We start from the raw sequence: 23,584 nt of genomic DNA, 5'->3' as shown, positions 1-23,584 counted from the left end.
TCCTGTTACAGGAACCTGGTCTTAATCGAGAGGGATAATCTGTCCTGCTTGTCATAGCGAATGAAAGAAATGTACTGTTAATCAACTATATTTTTGCCAGCGATTTAATTTCGCAACTTTCGCGAGTGGAAAAACAACGCGTTATAAACCGTGGTGAATATATAAACTTGGACCTTTCCTTATTTATTTCATCAAGTAAATATGAAAATCTATCTTATCGCCATGATTTGGACTAGAAAGAACTGAACACGAAATAAAGCATTCCCGAAAATATGTTGCTTTACAGTATCCTAATGAGGAATGGATGATTCTATTGAAACAACAAGCTAAATTGAATAACATGAGCATGGTCATGGTCATCCGTGTTCCAAAACCCCAATCTAATCATGTTGGCGTCTGTAAATTTTTTGTAGACCTGACTTCAACTAAACCACTCAAGTTCCTTGATGGATGCTTTCTAGTAAGACGTTATTATCCTCTCAGGAATATGAAAGTATATGGAAAGTTTGAATACCGTTTTAACTTCATCACAATATATACTCCAAGTGCTGCTGGTATTTTAAGTTCTTTTAATCCAGGTCATTACAGTACACTTCTAATTATGTAGTATCGATTTCAAATGTGCAAAGGAAAACCTTACCTATTAAAGGAGTTTTTTTTTTTTTATTTTATTTTTTTTTTATTAATTTTTTTTTTTTTTTTTATTATTTTTAAAGGAGTTTTTTGTAACTGACTGTTGTAACTGTTAAATAAATATTTGATAAACACAAGATCTGTTAGTTTATTAATACTGGTTTATGAAATAATCACACTTTAGGTTACTATTATATGTTTTAATTGTTGTAGCCGAAAATCCGTCTACTTTTCTTAGATTGCGACCTCTACATTGGCGAGACACATCATCAAATTGTACTTTTCATTAGTATAACTCCATGTCCCACATTCTGGACAGAACCTGGTTACCCTTCAGCATTCAAAAAAAAATAGTATACTTGTATCTCATCAGTTGTTATTTTCCGAATTAATCATTTTGAAATCGGTATTAATGTGTACGAAGAAGAAAAACACCTAAGAAAAAATAGAAGAAATAAACTCACTACACTACGGACCGTACTATCAGGATAAGGAAAATTGACGGGCACTTTATAGACTATATTTTCTATACTTGTGTTATGCTTGGCATTATGGTTCTTAAAATGATCAAAGACTGTAAGATTGAGAAAAACGAATTTAATCAGTATCACTCTATATTGCACCTACATTAAATATAATCACTGATGCATATGTGTAACATCTGTGTTCCATGTCTATCTATTTTTCGTAATGTATCGACTTGTTTTGAGGAATCGCAGCTACGTATATTGATGCAGCTACAAATACATGTAATGTGGGCTTCTATGGTGTTTTTTTTACATTGCATTGTAGTATTGTTAACATGAATTTTAATTGCCTATTTTGGGTTCTTCTGCCTCTTTTCTATTTAGTTTTAAGTACCATATTACCTTGAAATGGTACTTTTAATCGTATTAATCGTATTAACTTGAGAAAACATTCAGTATAAATTAAAGGAATGAGCGATGAGTCCAGATGATTTGGTACTTAAACGTTCGTCTAGAAACTATGTTATCTTTATTTAAAGAAGATATTGTAAAATAGATTCGAATTATCTTTTTTCTCTGTACTCATCTGTCTTCCGTGTATTTAATAGAAAAACCTTTTAAAAAATCGACAAACTTTTACGTTCTCTAATGTTTTTGAAACATAATCGTACGTTATCCGAATCTTATATCCCTTCTATAATATAATGCATATTATGTAACAAGAATCATCCATTAGATATTTCTATTTTGTGACATAACATTGAAATTACATAACAAAAGAATCCCTTTCAAAACAAAATTAGTATACTTGTATCTCATCAGTTGCTATTTTCCGAATTAATCATTTTGAAATCGGTATTAATGTGTACGAAGAAGAAAAACACCTCAGAACAAATAGAGAAAATAAACTCACTACACTACGGACCGTACTATCAGGAAAAGGAAAATCGACGGGCACTTTATAGACTGTATTTTCAAACTATACTTGTGTTATGCACTGAGTCTGACATATTTGGTTCATAGAATGATCAAAGAGTGTAAGATTGAGAAAACGAATTTAATCAGCATCACTCAATATTGCAACTACATTAAATATAATCACTGATGCATATGTGTAACGTCTGTGTTGCGTGTCTATCTATTTCGTAACGTATCGACTTGTTTTAAGGAATCGCAGCAATAAGTTTATTGATGCAGCTACAAATACATGTAATATGGGCTTCTATGGTGTACCAAAACTTGCATCCTGTTATAAATGATGTTATCGCATGTTATCTAAATCTCCATCCCTGAACAAATTAAATGGCCAGTCAAAGCTAAAATTTTAAATAATCACTGAATATCTAAAAGTACTTTTCTAATGTAATACGTTTCAAATGTGGTCAGTTCGTCTAAAAAATATCAGTATTATAGACTTCGGTAAGGTATGACGAACGTTCCCGCGTACTAAAATATTATATTATATTATATATCAAAATAGACTTTTTATTCGCCAATAATGATTGTTGTCTTTATTAAGACACGAAATAAAATTACCGTTGTTTTTTTAGTTATAGATGTCGTTGACATATTTGGTTACATTTTTAACGGCACATGTCAGCAAACTTTGATTATGTATCGTTGAACTTATCAATTGCACTTGTACCCGTTTTGTAGCTGTTGTTTAACTGTTTTGTAGCGGTTTTGTAGCTGTTTTGTAGCTGTTGTTTAACGATCAAGTACATCCTTGCATTCTGAATATAATGCAAATAGTTTGGTTTTAAAGATCAATTTCTACTAATAATATGAACTACTCAAATTACGAGCATCAATGTTGGTGTTTTTTTTCAGAAGTTACATTATAATATGTTTACTGTAATTATTTCAAGTATTTTACACTGTGTCAGATATAACGATGTTCTACTGGGACTAGTTATCGTGACTTAGCTTCCTCCAATCAAGTCAACACATTTATGGTTTCATTTTATGCAAAACCTTTATTCAATTTGTTTTTCCGCCACTTCTAAAATACATCAATAAAATTTATGTCACTGATATTGACCTTCGGCAACATAAAACCAATAAATGAACTCTTTCAAGTTTTGTGACTAAAACAACAATTTCTTCACCTGATTGTCGTGTGATCTTTTAAAGTATAACTGACCGAATTTATATGAACTACAGGATATAGCTTTAGGTCAATAAGAGTGCAACATAATGCCACAAACAAAACAACAGAAAGGCTAATATAAATTATGTAACAACAGATAAGTGTCTATGCAATGACTATTTCAATATATAAATGGTTCCGAGTTTTTTATATAGCATACACATATTATGTTTTCTCGATCAAATGTTTATCTGTTGATTTACTTGTATGACTATTTATATTAGGTTAACATAAAGATTTTTTATTCCATTTTTCTATCTAATTTTTATATTTGTATTTTAAAATAAAAACTCCTGATAAAACCGTTGTTTTTTTTTCGGTTTCAAAAAAGAGTTATTTTTTCACATATTGATATATTATTTACAATAATAACCTTTGGTGTGCTCGGTGGTCAAGCTATCTGAGTATACTGAATTTCGTGTACAGCGAATTTTAGCTCGTCAACACTTATAAGAAGTCTGGCGTTGATTCAACCAGTCCTTGTATTGCCCCTATCATAAAAGTTATCAAAGGTACCAGGATTATAATTTAGTACGCCAGATGCGCGTTTCGTCTACATAAGACTCATCAATGACGCTCATATCAAAATATGTATAAAGCCAAACAATTACAAAGTTGGAGAGCAAAGAGTGTCCAAAATTCCAAAAAGTTGTGCCAAATACGGCTAAGGTAATCTATGCCTAGTATAAGAAAATCCTTCGTTTTTAGAAACAATCATAGTTTGGTGAACAGGTAATTCATAAAAATTACCACAATATTGATATTTATGTCAACACCGAAGTGTTGACTACTGGGCTGGTGATACCCTTGGGGAAGAAACGTCCACCAGCAGTGGTATCGAACCAGTGGTGTAAATAGTTATCCATGTATTGCCCCTATCATTATAGTTATCAAAGGTACCAGGATTATAATTTTGTACGTCAGACGCGCGTTTCGTCTACATAAGACTCAGCAGTGACGCTCATATCAAAATATTTATAAAGCCATACAATTGAGTATCCAAAATTCCTAAAAGTACGCTCTCTGTATACAAGTATGAAACATTTGAATTCTTGTCAGAGTAAAATCTAGAAAAAATAAATAAGGGTAAAGCGATCACCATGTGACAAAGAAAGAACCCCCAATATAGTCGCCGAAAGAAAAGAAAAGGTAAGGGTAACCAGCGGCCAATTAAAGACTTATCACACAGTAACTGCTAGTAGTCTTTCGTTTATCTATGTTTCACTTATGATTTTTAATTTCAGTTAACTTATTTATTGATGAGTTTAGTTTGACGTTCATTATCAAAGGACTAGTACACTTTTTAGGGGTTATCCAGTTACGAGATTTTACTCACTGTGTTGAAGATCCATTGGTAGTCTTCGGATGTTTTCTGCTCTTTTATCGGATTTTTGTCTCTATGACATATTCCCCATTTCCATTCTCAATTTAACTATGATTGTCTTGTGACAATAAGTGGTAGCTTCTATATTTATCAATTGAATGGAAGGAAAACAAAATAGCATCATAAATATCAATAAGTCATCCTGATGTTTGCCTTCCTGTACAAGATATCCATTAAGACGGAATTGAGTTTAAAATACACAGACAATAGATTAAAATGAAATAACATGTCTCACGAGAATTTGTTTTTCTTTTAATTGAAAGTGTTTTCAAAGACATATTGTTTGTAACAACTAATTCCGGAAACTAACAAATGACATATTTGTTGTAGATTTTTTTCTCTTTCGTTTATTTCAATCTCGAATAAAATATTCATGTTTTCAAAACATAAACATTTTTTAATGGAATTGATTTTACATGAAATTGCGTGTTGAAATGGAAATATATTTGTTATGAGGCAAATCCTTTACATGTTGACATATAGATATTTTTGAAACAGGTAAAACACAATTAAAAAACAAGTATTTCTATAATTATACCTGTATATCTGAGTATACTTATTTAACATTACAAAATCAGCGTCAACCCAAACATTCTCTCCTTTGCAATAGTCACATGATGAGTATAACTATGTATCTGTTTGTCTTACTTATTATTCGCGAATACATTCTGGTAAAGTAACTTTCTTGTTTGAAACATGACCTTAGTCTTTTGATCACTAACGTGGTTGTTAAAGTTGCCAGGTAAAGTTGTAATTTACGCTGTCTGTCCTTTAAATTATTTTAAATTTTTATATATTGTCCTCTTGTTCGGGGACTCATATTTACATTTGGAGAAAATAAGTTTGTGTCATTTGATATTATATTGATGCAAACAGGAGCGGTGCGCCCCCACATCACCTACTTTGTTTTCTTATTATGTTTGTCTCAAACCTTTTTTTCGCGATATGTTTTTCATTTTAACTAACTATACTAGATTTCCATTCTAACTTTTTCTTAGACTTTAGCTATACCATAATTTCAATGAATTACAAAATTGTTTTATGAACATTTTAAGAAGTATGTCATATTTGGATAGGAACATGTATGTATAATGTCAAGTGAACTTTTGAGGATGACTTAATTTCTTAACATTGATTTTTAAAGTGTTTTGATTGGCCCACATATTGGCTTCAATTTTCATCCATTAGAAAACGATTATAACTGATATTTGAATAAAATGTTGAAAGTACCAGATGAATTACCACCGAAAGGGTAATGTGTACATTATCGGTCTGTGGTAACCAGGTTATATTGACATTTATATTGACATTACATATCAAACTTACCAGGATGAATAAGCATTTTAAAGATTCATACAAAGTTCGTAATAACATATAACATATCAGTTAATAATACTAAATTAAAGAAGAAAAAGAGAAGAAAAAGATTGCTTTAATTTTATACTTTTAACTATTGCAAGAAAATATGTTATGATACTAGGAACGGTCAACAATAAAAAAAAAAAAAGGTATAAAGAGTCTCATATTTTTTTAACATAGTTTGAGACAGCCTTTCTGCGGCAATGCCATTGTTTAATCTATCTGAAATTAGTTTTAAAATTAAGAAGATAACAACAACTTAGAATTAAGAAGACAATCGTCATTGGTATTAATTATATATTGAATACAATTCAACCTATGAAACCATTTCAAGCAGAAGAAATGTATGTGATTTTGTAAACAAATGGTTTTGAAATTCTCGTAAAAAATATATGATCAAGCTTTCAATAAATGTTGAATGTTTTTTCTTATGAAATATTTCCCTTCGTGCATACAAAACCAACGCAATTGATATCCGGTCAATTTGAAAAAGAAAAAATCTTACCGACCAGTTATTTCAAACAAATTTAAACATTGACAGACATTATTAGATAGCATGTAATAAGTCCATTCATAACTTTCGTATATTGGAGTAAACACGGCTATTTCGTAATTTTATGTTTTCCTTAAAAAAATATTTTCCAAAATATTGCGTTTTTATATTTGTTTACTACTGGAAAATATTGTTGGTGTCAAAGAATAACGTTTTTGCACAAAGATTGGCTTAGCTTCTTAATCATGAAAGCTTTTGAGTTCCTACATCTAATCAAGAAAATCGATGTCATTTGGAAACAATAAGATTTACAAACTTATCTTTGAATTTCGTACATTTTCATGACGGAATCGATTATACTCTGAGGGATGCGTTGCATCTGCCGTAATGGAATACTAGTGCAAGTAAACATGACGGTATTCTCCTAACAGTGTTTATTTTTCACAGCTCACGTGCGATTCCGCTTTTCCACTTATGAGTTTGAATGTCCTTTTAGTATCCCTCACCTCTCTTTTGCATTATTGCAGCTAAACTTGTATGCTTGAAATCCAATCTTTCTTTAATCCGTGTATAAAATTGTTCTTGCTGTAGGTGTAACAACACTTTTAATTAGCTTGTTGGAAGTGCAGTACAATTGCAAATGTTGAATCCTATTAGTTTTTGATTATCAGCCTAGAGTGCACGTGTAATTTGGAAGAAAAAAATAGATTTTGATTCTAAAACTCCTATGTGAAGAATGTAACTTACAATATTTGATTTTAATTTTTTTCCTATTTATATGATTGAATAATAGGTGCTATCAAAGTCGAGACGAAGAAAGACATGGTGTCCTTTTCTCTGAAAAATAGGAATATAGTTACACGAAGTTGTTTGGAATTTCTCATATTTATTATGGGTGCATGTTTTGGAAATATTCAAAAGAAGAGCTTCACTCTGATAATTTAATTTGCTATATTGACTAAACAAATAGGATACGGTCGACACATATCTGAAAATCATAAAGAAGAATTATGAAATATTCAGCTATGTGCATGTAAAGTTGACTTTCCTAGAACACGAAAGCAATTGATATCCGGTCAATTATATGAAATAATAACCTCGTCAGCCATTAATTAAAAAACGAATTAAACGGGGACAGAAACGACAACAGATCATGAAATAAGTTCATTCTTTACTTTTATTTATTGGAATAAACACGATTGTCTCGTGCGTTTATGGTTTCCTTTAAAGCATATTTTATTCTAATATTGCGTCTCTTATATTTGTTTTTTCCTTTCGATGAATCTGATACTAGCGTCAAAGAAGTACCTTTCTGCACGAATGTTAGATCAGCTTATAGAAGGTATAATTTGAAGGAAGCTTTCGAGTTTCTACATCGTAAACAAGAAAAATCGATATCATTTGGAAATGATAAACTAATAAGATTTACAGATAATATTGTCTTGGAATCTTGTACAATATGTTGATTGAATCCTTTATACTTTGAAGTAAAGGTTATATATGCCTTAATGGAATCCAAATGCAAATCAACATAAAGATATTTTATAAATAGTGTTCATTTGTATTCGCGTACATGCATTTCAGCTTTTCGACTTATGAGTTTGAATGTCGCTCTCGTATCCTTCGACTCTCGTTAACATTACTGCAGCTAAAATTGTATGCTTTAAATTCATTCTTTCTTTAATCCGTGTATAAAACTCTTGATACTGTGGGTGCAGAAACACTTTTAATTAGTTCGTAGGATGTGGAGTACACTTGAATATATTGAATCCTATTAGCGTTTGAAAAAAAATGATTTTGCTTCTAGATCTCCTATTTTAGGAATGTTACTTACAATATTAAATTTGAACTTAATTTCCTATATGTTACTATGTAATGGGTACTATCCAAATCGAACGAACGTAAAACAACTTGGTATAGCTTTCGCTTTGAAAAGTAAAATAGCAAAAATACCGATTACCGTGAAAAGTTCAAATCAGTAAGTCCGTATTCAAATGAATTAGTCAATCGCTCCAGGAAAAAAAAGAGACAAAGACTATAAATCCGCCACTTTCTGTACCCGTATACATCACGCAGGTTCAACTTAACATATTGTAACTTGGAATAAGCTTTTTGATGACTTCTCTGAACTTGACGCTGTCTTAACTTGATATTCAAGCTTTTGTAATATTTACCTAGACACAAATAACCAATCAGGTATAATCGTTTTTAGTGAGGAATCTTAATAGTACAATTTTAGTGCAGACTATAGCTTTTAAAAGCGTTTCCAAGCCTTTTCTGCTACAAAATGTGGATAAAATTGACCTAGTACGGTTTAAATATGTACTGTTTGGGTTTTTCTGAAACTTATGTAATTGACTTCATTAACGTTTGGTCAAGTGCTTATTTTCAATATGCTATTTCATTTTAACTCGTTCGTATAATACATTCTCAATACAAATATGTTGATGTTACAATGACTTGTCTACAACAGGGCGCTTGTGGCGTTCCATAGACACAGTGTTGAGTGATCGTACTGTGTTGTATATCATGTATTTCCATATAACAAATCTTCTAAGATGACTAAACACTACTTTGTTTTTGTCGAAGTTCATTCACCTATTCTTTTATGCACATAAGATAAAATAAATAGATATTATTACATATAATGAGATCCTCTGTTTTTAACACACATCATAACTAGCTTCATAAATATAAATTAAATTCAAATAATTATTTTTATTTTATGGGAATGCTTTAATTATTCATAAGAGAACAATGTCATCAAATTATACATGAGCAGTCATGTAAGTTATAAGTTAATAGGATAACATTTCAAAACAGTAAGTCATTCTAGCTAAGTTAATGTTAAAATTAAAAATATCTTTATGGACAATCGAAAGTATCTGTTATCATATACGCAGTAAAACCTTTGTTCAGGGAACAAATTATAGATAATCGTATGAGTATAAAAAAAAAACTGTCAAATATTAAATTTTATCATTGAAGACAATACATTTCTTTTTTTAAAATACCTTGCTGAAGTTCATAATGATAGTATTTATAGTGTTGTTCTTTCTATACACGAATTATAATTATTTCCTCAGAACATTGATAGATATACAGTTGGCATCTCTTATTTTGATTATCATTTTCGTTCAATCAACTATTTGTGATCAACTAGACGTTAAAAGTATTTCTGTATTGAAGGTAATGTTTTGATATGATCTTTTAGATGTTTAATAAGTTTTGTGAGTTCTTCTTAAATTAGAAATGCTTTCCTTAGGCTTAGATACTTCAAGTCTTATCGTCCTGTTTCTTCGCTTCGGTCGTTTTAATATGTTCAGCCTTTTAACAAACTCAATCCCAAGGACTCTATGACTCTTTCTTTCAAAAAAGAGTGTAGAAATCATCAGTAAATACATTTTAAATTCGTGTTATTACTTTTTTACGTACCTGATATCGTTCCAAAAATAAATATTTGTATTCGTAATTAAGCTTAATATATATCGATGAACATGTGAAAACCTAATGTAAAATCAGTGTGTGTGTTTACAGATAATACAACCACTTAAGATTCGTTTACAGACTATATTCATTTTGACATCTGTACTAACAGATATTGGTACCAAATTTTTAAAACCATATATTAAGTACTTTAAATTCTTTCATTTGTTTTCTCTTTCTTATTCACCTTGCGCATACTTAGTGTACATTTCTACTCAAAACGCTTATCTATAACAGGAAGGTTGAAGCGTTTTACAGATATTGTTAACGCTCATACTCTGTTAAATCTCATGTATTTTCACCAAAAAAGATGTTCAATAATAACTAAATATTCATTTGTATATGTCAGAGTAAATTTACCTCTTATTTTATTCATATCAAATGGGGGAAAACTATTATCACAGATAATGATTTCATCTGTTTTATCCACATCATAACTTATAACATAAATACAACTTCAATTAACAAGGGATTTTTTTCAAAGGGGACGGCGTTAATTATTCAAAGGACAACATCGTCATCAAGTTATACATAAACAATCAAGTAATTTATCAGTGAAAAGAACAAAACGTCAAAGCAGTAGGTCAGAAACATCTTTGTGGAAAAGAATTAATGTGTATACATTTGTATGGAGTAGAACCTTTGTTCTACTGCAAAATATACAAGGTCAGAACGATAAACGTTTTAATATAAAAGACCAATGAAATATGAAATTTTGATCTAGTATGTAGACAATACATTTTATTTAATGACCATGCTGAAGTTCATGATGATCGTTTTTATAGTGTTGGTCCTTGTAAAGGCGCATCATAATATTTTCCTTAGAACATAGATGGACGTACATAAAATTTTGTATTATATCACCTTGAGTCAATCAGAAACGACTGATGAACGACTAGACTTTAACAGTATTTATATGTAGTTGTCAATGTTTTGATATGAACTTTAATTTGTTTCACAATTTTACAGTTGATAATTCTTCGAAAATATGTGATGCTTTTATTTTAGCGCTTGAATTCTTCTGTCTTATTTCTCCAATTTTTAACGTCTTTTTAATTTGTTAATTCTGTTAGCAAACTCAATCCAAAGGAGTCTATTACCCTTTCTTTGAGAGAGTGTAGTAATCATCACTAAATAGCCATTTAATTCGTGTTTTTAATTTATTTGGTTCTGGTATCGTTGCAAAAATAAATATTTGTTTTAGTAATTAAGCATTACGTTAACATATATCGATGAACAGATATATTAGAAAACTTAATGCAAAATCAATGTATCTGTCTACAAATAGTACCATTACTTAATAATCGTTGACAGACATTCTACATTTTAACATATGTACTAACAACACTCATTAGTGCTTCAAATTCTTTCATTTTCTTCTCTTTCTTCTTTAACTTGTGCATTTTTCAAATTTAAGTTCTACTCATATCTGATAGCACTTTTTGTTCTGGCATAAATTGTCATTGATATGGTTATATTTATAAATTTACTGTTTACAATTTTTTGAATTTTTTGGAAATACTAAGGCTTTTCTACCTCGAGCATAAATTATCTTAGCTGTATTTGGCAAAACTGCTAGGAATTTTGATCCTCAATGCTCTTCAACTTCGTAATTTTTCTGGCCTTTTTAACTTTTTTGGATTCGAGCGTCACTGATGAGTCTTTTGTAGACGAAACGCGCATCTGACATGTTCTGGCATCTATGATGAGTTTATTTATAGACAATTAAAAAGAATCTATTGGTGGCATTTTTATAGAATTGTCCATTTAGATTCAGAAATGATAAAGAAACTAAGGTTTTAATTCCATCAAGCACATTTGACCTCAGAATGAATTCGCTACTATTGAAGCTTCGTTTTGGTCATATAGCTCTTCAACTGTTCTAGTATTAATTCCTTTACTTTCAAATATTCGGTTGTGAGCGTTCCTGATGTTTGCTGATTGTTCTATCATAAAGTAAGAACAGTTTTCTTTAAGATACTGTAAGCTGACTGTTCTTTCAAACTCAATTAGAGAAATTATTTCGTAATTTTCGCAATCCAAATGATCGTGAATGGGGATACTATTTATGAAGCATTTGCGACCTAGCTGTTAAAGAAGAAGATTGTATTACACAAAACACTATCATTCTGAACGCTGTTTTCCCTTTTTTAATTGTCTATGCTTTCTGTCCAATGGTGTATATATATATCGTTTAATATGTCACGCTCATGCATCTTAACACTACACTAATTATGTTTACAAATTAGTAAGCTCCTGACACAAATAATGCACCAACAGAGTTATGATGAAAAACGACTGATATTGTATTTTTTTTTCAGTCAAGCCTCACAATTCCGATATCTTTGTCCGATTTAAAGTGTCATGTGTTTTAATTGCGATATATGTTCTTGCTTAATTTCAAAATATTGTTACCGATTAAATCGATTTTTGTCTTAAAATATGAAAGAGTATTTGAAACACCATGTTCACCATGTATATATCGTAAACATGTCGTATATAGAATATTAAGTTTCAAGGGATTTGCAATTGTGTATTTATGAATAAAATCAACGGTACCAATTTTGTTGGACCAGATGCGCATTTCGACAATACATGTCTCTTCAGTGATGCTCGTGGCCCAAATATTTGAAATCCAAAGCTTATATAAAAGATGAAGAGCTATAATCCAAAAGGTCCAAAAAGTATAGCCAAATTCGTGAAAGAAAAACGTGTATAATTAGAAATTGGTTTTCACCTGCAATTGCAATAGAAACCAAAAAGAAACACATCATCATATGTACACTGATAATCAATGTACAACAAAATGGCATGACTGTCACACTGGGTAACAGCGTGAATCACTCGTAATCACAAGAATGAAATAGTTGTCAGATAAAACCGTAAAGCTTAAAAGATTAAAACTTTTAAATACATCATTATCTATGAGTTCAAAATAATTATTAATGATTATGGAAGAAAAATAATTATTTGACTCTATCGTCTTGACTGTCTATAATTTAATTTCCGAACATTCATTTACAAATTGTGCATTAGAAAACTACTATACATTTATGGTAAATTGTTAATTCGTATTCCTAGTACTTGTTCAGGCATAGATACATGTCCTTTTCATATAAACCAAGGGGCAAGGATTATTTTTATTAACAAATGACCGAACCGCCGTCATCAACTGATCAAAACCCATCTACAAAAAGCCCCAGTATGATTAAATTTAAAACAACAGAATTAAAAAAAACGCCTATTAGATGCAACAAATAGTTACCAGTGTATAACATGCACAATAAGGCACAGCACTTATTATGTGGCATCTGCTTTTTCCTTTTTTATTCTTTTTTTTTCAAAGTTTTTAAATATCCTTTACCATTAAACCAAATAAAGTGAGTCATTTCTTGTTGAAGCCCGGCCTTAACTTTTCTAGTGTTGAACAAATTACCCGCCATGTAGTGGCGTACATAAAAAAAAAGCAGGCGTCTGTCCGTCTGTTCACCCGTGCATCAATCCGTATTGTTTTGTTAGCGCTCTCACGTGTATAATTTTTGAAAGTTTTTATGAAACATATATCAGTAATGTCTCGAAAAATCAAGCCCCACTAGCTTAAATAAAGGAAACAGTAGTATACCGCTGTTCGACACTCATAAATCCGTGGACAAAAAACAAAATCGGGGTAACAAACCAAAACCGAGGGAAACGCATTAAATATAAGAGGAGAACAACGACACAACACCGAAACGCAACACACACAGAAACGGACCAAGCATCAAACAAAACACCACGAGAATAACAAATATAACATGAAAACCAAATACATGAATTTGGGATAGACAAGTACGTGCCACGTCTTATCTCAATATCTCAAAAATAAGAGAAACACAAACGACTCAACGTTAAAATGCATCACACACAGAAACGAACAATAATATAACAATGACCATCTTCCTGACTTGGTACACGACACTTTTAAAGGGGAATAAAAGTGGTGGGTTGAACCTGGTTTTGTGTTTTTAAATGATACCCCTTCGAAATAATAACAATAACAAAATTGCATGGTTAGCGCTCTCGTGTGTACAATTACGGCCAGATCTTTCCAAATTCATATCAGCAATGTCTAGAACAAGTTCTTAAATCAGTGCTGATAAAATATTTTGAAAAGACTGTTTCCCCTTGGAAATGTTAATCATTTTGTAAATTGCAATTGTATTTGTTCTCCAGCCTTCATTATCTAAGATATTTGCAAACAGTGTTTTTTTAAAGAACAAAACAAAAACATCATTGTTCTTGGATGGATGAAATAATAATGCCCTTTGATAGATATAACATTATTGACATTAGATAAATAAAATGAGAACGAGAAGATTATTGGAACTCTGTTCTTTTAACATTAGATAATACATTTCGTTTAGTTTGAAGTTACGTACATTTTTGGTATTTCGTAATAAACAAAATAATTTGAAACAGGTCTTTCCAATTTTCAAACGGCCTATTAAATGTAAAGTTGATATACAACATGATATAATATACACATGCATTTTGTGTAAGCATGAATTGTATAAAGTGTTTTGTAAATGTTAAAGGCAATAAAATCAATTGTATGAAATTAAAGGAAATGAACAATTATACTGCATGATGTGTTTGTCATCTGAAGTATATTTTAGAAGAAAAAAGGAGGAAAATTACAATCAAAAGGGAAGTACAAGTAAGAACCAACAGAGAGATGACAAGGGGTTGTAGACAATTAAAAAAATGATAGATTTCGTTTTATAACAGTAAACAATTTTTGTCATTACGTAGCTATAATTGTCCATTCGTTTCACAATCTAATGTCGCAGTTATTTATTCGGCATTTATAGAATATTGGAAATAAATTTTATCATAACGTATTTTGTATATCCTGATTTAGCGTTTAGAAGACGAATATAGTTAATTATTTCAAAAATTAAGTTTTCGTTCGTATTTAAAATTGGAAACTTAATTGGAAAATGAACAAGGCCCTATTGAAGAAAATAACAGACGGAAACGTTGTTACAGTTGGTGTTTGAACAGAAATCGGTACCATTTGCATTTGTTAAAACATGTAAAAGATATATTTAACTTATTACAAATATGATACATTGTAGTACACAAAAAACATCCTATTTTATACGGTGATGTACTTGGTAAACTTAGAAAGGTACCGAGTAAACTTGTCGATTTGTCATTCAGAGTCCCATAAACTCTCAATACCTATATAGATAGGACTTTGAATGTACAGATTACGTATAACAATGATATTTAGTTGGATTTTGATTGGTTGAGAACACAGTCCTTCTTAAAAATAAACTCATCATAGATACCTGGATTGAAATTTTGAATATGCACCAGAAATGCGTTTTATCTACAAAAGATTCATCTATGACGCTCGAATAAAAAAACGTAGTATTAACATTCAACCTCATGCATTATCCAGTATCTTGAAGTAGGAACTGTTCATTTTGCTGATGAAACCAATTTCTTGACAAATTATTAGACATCTCATTAAATATAGACATCGCTAAAAAATTTCTTTAGTTAATTGGTATTTTGGATTTATATAATGCTCTTAAAATATTTAATGTTTCATTGACATTTCAAAGAAGTGATATGGATTTTCAAAGTATATACACCGGCTTATGCCAGACTTGGTATAAAACAAAGATTTTACTTCAGGGACTCTTGTGAATCAAAATGTTATATCTTTTTTCATTTAGTACATGAATCTCTTGTAGGACTGAACATTCAATGTACCTGAAGAGTTGGTATTTAACGACTCTTTCCACAGACTTGATTATTTAATGGCGGCTACTTTTTATTACTGAAGAGTAATAGAAAATCACATACCCTTCAGCAGGAAACATCGTAATTCTAGCCATAACACCTTTCCACGAGTGAGTTTCAAACTAATTTTAGTGCTGACAGACTACTGATCTCTGAAAAACACTCAGTCACAAAGCCCCCTTTTCCCTTTGTTTTCGTTCCTCGATGCTTTAATTCAGATATATTTTTGGAAAGAATGCATTGGTTTCAGAATCATTGAAATTTATGGTTTGTTAAACAGATAAGCTTATAAGGGATTAGCAACAATTTAGTAGTTTTTTAATATTAAAAAGCATTCATTAATTTCCCACCGGACATTCTAGTAATTAAATGAACCTTGACGAAAATTTTGTGAGGGCGTAGAATTCAATTATGAATATTTCGGTGTTTACAACTATTTCAAATTCAAACAATCCCAAGACTTCAATATAAGAAAAAGGTATGACGAATCGTGCATGAAAAGGTATTTATAAGTTTGAAATTACCATATCCTTGATCTAAGTTGATTGCAAGGTGTGTAAAGGCAAAACGTTTTATAGATAAAATTAAACAAAGTGTTATGTAAACAAATATCATTCATAATAATCTTTAGACTGTAATGTTCTAATTAAACAGTGATAACATTTCAACAGTTAAGATGCTCTAAATATGACAGTTCTTAACTATTGTATTGTGTGAGAGCTTTTGATTTTGCCATTCGATTGAGGACTTTTTTCCCGCATTTCAGTATTTTTTGTTAATTTTATTTTTTTAATAGCAGATATCAGTTTTGAATTTGAAAAATGAGAGTTAAGAAAGTTAAATTCTTGAATACATTAAGATCGATGGCTTTTTTTATGTGGCTTAATTTTGTATTTAGTATTTGGTTATATATCTCCTAACGTGTTTTTTTTACATTATTAATAAATATCTGGCTTTCAGATATTCAATTTTGTGCGTTCTAGACGAAAGTAAGTCTAAAGAAGCCATTCGGACGCACGTAATTTCTTATTGGCAATTTGATACCTGTGTTCCAAATTTTTACATATCTCCGTTTTGACGTATTTGCACGTATTTGCTCATCAAATGCAACGGCATAAAGTTTATAAACAAGATAATCTTAACGTGCCAATTTATGCCTTCTAACATTTTATGTATGAATTTAAAAGATAACTTTTTTATAGGAATGAGTGCAGATAATTCATTGTTACAATATATTTAACTCTTGATTATTTTGTTTTGTACTTTTATATGGCATGAGTAAGTAATAAACTATATTCTTATGTTGGCATATTAGACACCCTATCAACATTAGTTCTTTCGTTCTGTAGATCTGTTCATTGTTTCCAGATTATAACTTTCTGACAATGAAAAAGATTTGAGACAAGTATTTTTCCATATAAATTTGAATTCATTATAGAATTGTTTTCTATATGAATTAGATTTTCATAATACAGGTAAATTCACAAGAAGAAAAAAGAGTCGTAAACGCATACATGATCCAAGATTTTTCTACTTGTAAATTCAGCATATAATTGAGAATGAAAATGGAGAATGGTATCATAATTGATGTACAATTAGGTTGGGTAAATAATTCTCATTTAATACAAATCTACTTGCTTTCTCCGAAAATGGAATAAATACTTTTAGTATTTTCACTCTCATATGTTTCTGATCAGTACATATGTGGTTTAAATGCGTAGACTTTAGAAAATACTGAATAATATTAGTTTTTCAAAAGTCAATTAAACCACATATTAACCACATAAAAAGGGTATTTGTACATAATTCTCTTTAAACTATTCATACAATAGAATATACAAATCAGACGTAACACTCGTAATAATTGCATTTTCCCATTAAAAGTTGCTCAGAAATTTTAGTTTTTAATTCTTAATTCGTTTTTTAAGAACCTAAATAACTATCAGTAAACTTTTTGCTCGTACTCCAAAATTTAGAATAACACAAATTCATTGTTAAGTTTCCATTGCTAAAAGCGCTGGAAAAAAATCAAAACGTTACAAAAAGGTAGGATACTTCAGACTCTGGAATGGCAAAGCATTGAATGTAATATAAAACCACTGCTGTTACTACTTTAGAAATTACATTTTTCATCCCAAAAAATTAGTCTTGTTTATTTTGTCAATATGTTATGTAATCCCTATCGCAAAAATCAATTTCGTAATTAACAAAAATATGTTTTATGAAATAAGAATATGATACACGGATACAGAGATTATTTTCTGACATTAACAATACTTCTTATATTTGATAAATACATGTATTATGACAATTTTAGCCCAGTTCTGTAGTTAAACAAGGGTATAAAACGGTAAAATTATCAAGTATGTCGGATTTCTAAAGCGCTATATACGTTTTTCAATAACGATTATATTTTCATTTGCTTATGCAGGAATAGCCTGCAAATAGCATTTGAACCTTATGAATTCTATTATTCAATAATCGTTCGACAGTTTTTAAATCAAACTATGCATTTATCTTTACTTCTCATGCAAAGTATATGCGCAATATTTACTCACTTGCATGAAACATGTCAAAATTCCAAAAAGTATAAGAAAAACACTGAAATCTCCTAAGGGTCTATTCATTCAGATTATTTTTCTATACCTGGTAGATACTATTTTAAAAACGCTTTGTTCCTTCTTTATGATTTCAGAAAACTATTGTAAGACATTTGATATACAGGTGTGCTGTGATGTAAGAAACCGAGCAATAAATGTTAAGTTTTGAAAAGAAATCTTGGATAAATAGTATAAGTGGCTAGAGATGTCACCTATTTTCGATTTATCAATTTTGAGCACATCTGTGACGTGTAGCTTAAACAGATAATCCCAAGGTTAACATTTAGACTTGTGTTATCATCTTGTTTATACACTCACAATTAATGAAGCATTTTCGTACCAAAAACTACAGTAACTAGACAAGTGTCTACAAATATTAAAGGAATGACTTATATTTTCTGTCTACGAAGAAAAAATATCAAACATGTGAAGACAGAACAGTATTACAGTCATTGAATGTCCTAATTATTTAGTTCTGAATTCATTTTTAAGTTTAAAATCATGAGAAAAAAATGATGACGTTACTGTCAAAAATATGTCAGCCAATCAGAAGACGTATTACAACTGGAATTAAATTGTTACTTGATAAAAGTTCAAAGAGAAAAATAACATTTTTTTTCATATCTACATTAATATGCCATAAAAGCGGGAGGTTTGGAATGCCACAAAACCTAGTTCAACCCACCATTTTTTTTAAATGTCTACTACCAAGTCTAATAGGAAAATGGCCATGCTTGTTATTATATATAGTTCGATTCATTGCGTGTTGTGTGACAGTTAAATGTTGTGTAACTGTTGTATCGTGGTTCTCCTCTTATATTTGATGCGTTTCGCTCAGTTTGAGTTTTCAACCTGAATTTGGGTTTTTTTTCTCACTCAATTTATGAAGTTTGAACAGCGGTATACTGCTGTTGCCTTAATTTATAGCTTGCGTATGCCTATTTTTAAAAACAAAATAAATGATTGGTATGATGCATACATATCCAGGGTTCTTATATTTTCGAGAAAAACAGCAAGATTGGTGCCGAAACAATTAATATGTATTGCAATTTTCAAATGGAATAGATGAGTTTTTTTAAATAAGCTTTCATTTTTTTACCCTAAAGTGTTAAAAACTGTCATTTTTACCCGAAATCTTTTTACTTTATAACTGAATTCAACTGACAACATACATATTCATGAAAGATATAATCACTTTGGTCGTTTTTATAGACTAACTGGTTACACAACTTTGGATTTTCGTTATGCTTATGATTTTCGACCACAGAAACAAACAACCTAAAATTAAAATTGAGAATGGAAGTACCTAATCTGTATTTGACTAAACCCATTCGGAATTGTTGGTCCTCGATGCTCTTCCACTCTGTGACTTATGTTGCCATCTACTTGTTATATCGAACGTCACTGATGAGTCTGTTGAATACTCAACGCGCGTCTGTTGTACAAAATTATAAAAACTGGTTTCTATGGAGAGTTTATTGCCTATCCCATTACAAAAGAAACCAATATGTAGCTATTTAAGCAATGTATCGGTATCTCACGAATAAAACAATTAAGGTACGAAAAATAAATTATTAGTTTATTTAGAAGTTGTTCTTAAATTTTAGATAACAAATATCAAGCATTCTAGATTAAATGTTTTAGAAGCTGTAATGGTGACTCTACGTGTATTTTATATTAAGCTTAGTAATATGCCATTGGTGATTATAAAATTTATCCTTTAACAAAACTAAAGGTTAAACTTTGATATTACCTTATTCCTAATTCTATATGTAAAGAACCATTCCAATTTTTGTTTTTATTTCTGTGTTTTAAATTTGTGATACTAGTGTTTCAACAAATCACAAATTTAAAACACAGAAATAAAAACATTCGTGAGTCGGCAAAAAGAAAATGTCCGATCACAAGTGATACAATTATCCACAACAGAATCTACAAAAAAGTTTACAATATTTTCATTACAAAGACGATACTACTAATAGTGACAAACAACAAGCCACCATTATGACATATTTCCATCTAGACTGGGTTTTAAAAAAATTAAGTGTTTCAAGGAAGAAAACATGCTCAGATTTCAAATTCAGTATAAGAAAAATCATATACATGTATTCGGTTAATGTAATGAACTTTTTCGCAAATTTATCATTACCAAGACAAATATATTGAATTTGGATGACATTTTGTGACATTAAATTATGATTCAAGCCTCGTCTTATTGTTGTTCATAAGACAGATAAGAAAAAGGAAGTGTATCGTAAACATCTGAAAAAGGAAATTAACCTTCCAACGGCAATATTGATAATGTAATTAATTTTATTTATAGACATCATATGCATTGCGATCATATGATAGACTTCCAAGAAATAATTACAGCGATTAATGATTTTCTTTTGAAATCTTTAAAGTGCGTGTATCGTAGAAATGAATTATGTCATTGTTACTTGTAATTTTCATTTCTAATGTTACATTTTTTTGGCTTTGAGTTTTGTTGTTTATGTTATAATTTACATCAAAAGAATTGAAAGTCGGCACAAAAGAAAATGTCCGGTCACAAGTGAGACAATTATCCACAACAGAATCTACAAAAATGTGCTTAGAATATTTTCATCACAAAGACGATACTACTAACAGTGACAAACAACAAGCCACCATTAGGACATATTTCCATATAGACTGGGTTTTTAAAACAGAAAAAATATAGCAGTCTGTGAAACTACTTCAATTCAATCATGTGGTAATGAATTATGAACATTTTACATACAACATCAAATATTGAATCAATTTGAAAACTTTCTTTACAATGTTTGCTTGTATTACGTAATTGTTTGTAAACACGTAACATGTATAATAATTTTAATTGATCTTTCCACAAGTTTCGAAATATGATTTAAAATAACCTCGTAAATTGTCGAAATAAAATATCAACCATGTTCATCGATGTGATACAATTAAAAATGTCAACAATTTGAAAAACAAAGGTTCAATTCAAATTGAAATCTACAGATACAGGTAAGACCACTATTTCTAAGCCTCTTTTTTTTATTATAGATATTTGTTATATATTAATATAGGTCATCAAGTAAACGAAGAGAAACATACATATGAAAAGCGTCGTTAGGTATTAATTATCGGGACAACACCAACAACTAAAAATCAAAATTGCAAAACTTAAAAAAGTAGCTTCAGAAAAAAAGCCTGCGTTTTCTCAGCACTTGATATTTTTCACCAAATATTAAGTTATAATCGCCTGAAAGTTAAACTAAAACTTTAAAAAATTTGACTGATACTACAAATGGTATATATGCCATAACATTGAATTCTAAAATAGACTGAACATTTTATGAAATAAAATAACACATATCCATGTGCATGAGTCCAGTAATAGTTCAACGAGCTATAGTTGTATGCATAATTATACCAAATATGTGACAAAGCTCATTTACTGTACCTTGAATTAACATGAGAAAGCACCAAAAAACTATGCATTTGTCTTTTGTTTTGTATTGTATTGTCTCTCGTCCAGAATGAACTTCTAATAAATGCCATTGCTTACTTTTAAATGCTTTTGTAATGAAGAATTTAAAATTGTTAACTGCAGTTAATATTGCAATTTTCAAAACTTTTCTGGACTAGGTACGATTTAGATGTTTGCACAAGGGACCGATAAAGCTATTGTTAATGAGTGCAAAAGCCATATAAACAGAAGATGTTCATCTCTTGTTGTCTTTAGTATGTCATGCTGTCTAGTTTGTGGTCCCTCAACGTCTCTTTTTATTCATTTAATGTGTCACTGAAAGGGAAATATTAAGGACATTCTTCTAAATAAAAGCAAACAAACTTAATGTTATAAACACAGATAAAAATTGAAGATACTTTAGCCTCATTGATATTCATGGGTACCATTTTTAGTAGATTATGATAAAATGTAATTTCGTGGATACTTGATTTTGTGGTTTTATCTAATTCTGCTTGCATGCACTTTTGAAATGAAATTAACGAAAATTAATATATATCCCATAATTATTCCACAATTATCTGTGTTTGGACCAAAAGTTGTCTCTTATAGTGTACATACAAAGAACTGAATTTACTTACCAATCTTTAAAATTACAGTCTGGTGGGACAAAATTGGTAATCCAAATAAGAACACAAGAAAATTGGAACTCCTCATAACTGATTGTTATTCCACATTGAATCATAAAGTTAATGTGTTTCGGATAATTTAAGTTTCCAATGTCGCACATATGAACAGAACAAAGCTTGACGTTGTTTCTTGTATTTCCATCATTTAAATCATTACTCGAATAACAATCGCTTACATTAAAACACTACCAGATATAGTTTAAAACCGGCTGACGTTAATGATCAATACCAAATTACTAAATAGAGACTTATTTATCCATTGATAAACCTTTATAAAAATTGGAAATTGTTATTATTATTTATTTAACGTGTGGATTGTTTGTAATTTGGCGTTCTTTCTACGGTCGTTGCCTATGAAACAAATCCAATGGGAATATAAGTGACTAATTTCACATTAGGACAAGATGATGGAAAGAAGAATATTAATTGCTTTTTTAACTTTTAATTAATGAAATAACCTCAGATGAAAATAAAAGGAATCTTTTTTATTGATTTCAAATATGGGTATTGTTTATTTCTGAAGTTTGCTGATACCCTTCTGTAAATATTAAGTATTATGTGTTTAGAATCTATCGTTATAATAACATATCATATAATATTTAAACATGATATGTTGTCATTTCGACATAACTTAATAGTGTTACATCAACATTAGTACTAATGATCAGATTGTCTGAATATTGATATTGTAAAACATCAGCTGAGAGATACAATAAGAAGCTGTCTGTCGAGTGAGCGCTGCAAAAGAGAAGTCCAAAGAGGCTTCATAATTTGTTGGACTAATTTATTACAATATAAACATAAGGAAATCTGATAATCGATTTATCGGAAAGTATTTCGGTTGTTTCCATTCTAGAAATAGGGGTTCTTTATTTCGCAAGCAAAACGGAAGATGACTAAGTTCGAAGAGTGGCTTATTAACGTCGGTTCATTTATTATGACGTCGTTTAAATGTAAAAGTTGTTTATAGGGTAAGGTCAAGGGACAGTAAGTGTGCTTTGTCAAAGATTTCGGTAATATTTTGTACCTAACTTAGGCTCGTTGAACTAGAGCTGAAAATCGAAAAAAAAATAATGA

General features: G+C 30.1%; 1 protein-coding gene across 1 annotated transcript in view; it reads right to left on the bottom strand.

Moving 5' to 3' along the window:
* The window catches only part of LOC134711446 (glutamate receptor ionotropic, kainate glr-3-like), a 96,387-nt gene extending 73,745 nt beyond the window's left edge, over positions 1 to 22,642 (bottom strand). Inside the window, exon 1 of the mRNA XM_063572039.1 lies at positions 22,460 to 22,642. Within this exon, the coding sequence (XP_063428109.1) occupies positions 22,460 to 22,535 (76 nt within the window). The 5' untranslated portion in view covers positions 22,536 to 22,642. The remainder of the gene's footprint in view (positions 1 to 22,459) is intronic.
* Between the last annotated feature and the right edge of the window lie 942 nt (positions 22,643 to 23,584).

This window comes from Mytilus trossulus, chromosome 3 (genome assembly GCF_036588685.1).
Source record: "Mytilus trossulus isolate FHL-02 chromosome 3, PNRI_Mtr1.1.1.hap1, whole genome shotgun sequence".
Taxonomy (NCBI): Eukaryota; Metazoa; Mollusca; class Bivalvia; order Mytilida; family Mytilidae; genus Mytilus; species Mytilus trossulus.
The sequence above is the reverse complement of the archived record's forward strand: the minus strand, read 5'-3'. Positions and strand labels throughout refer to the sequence as shown.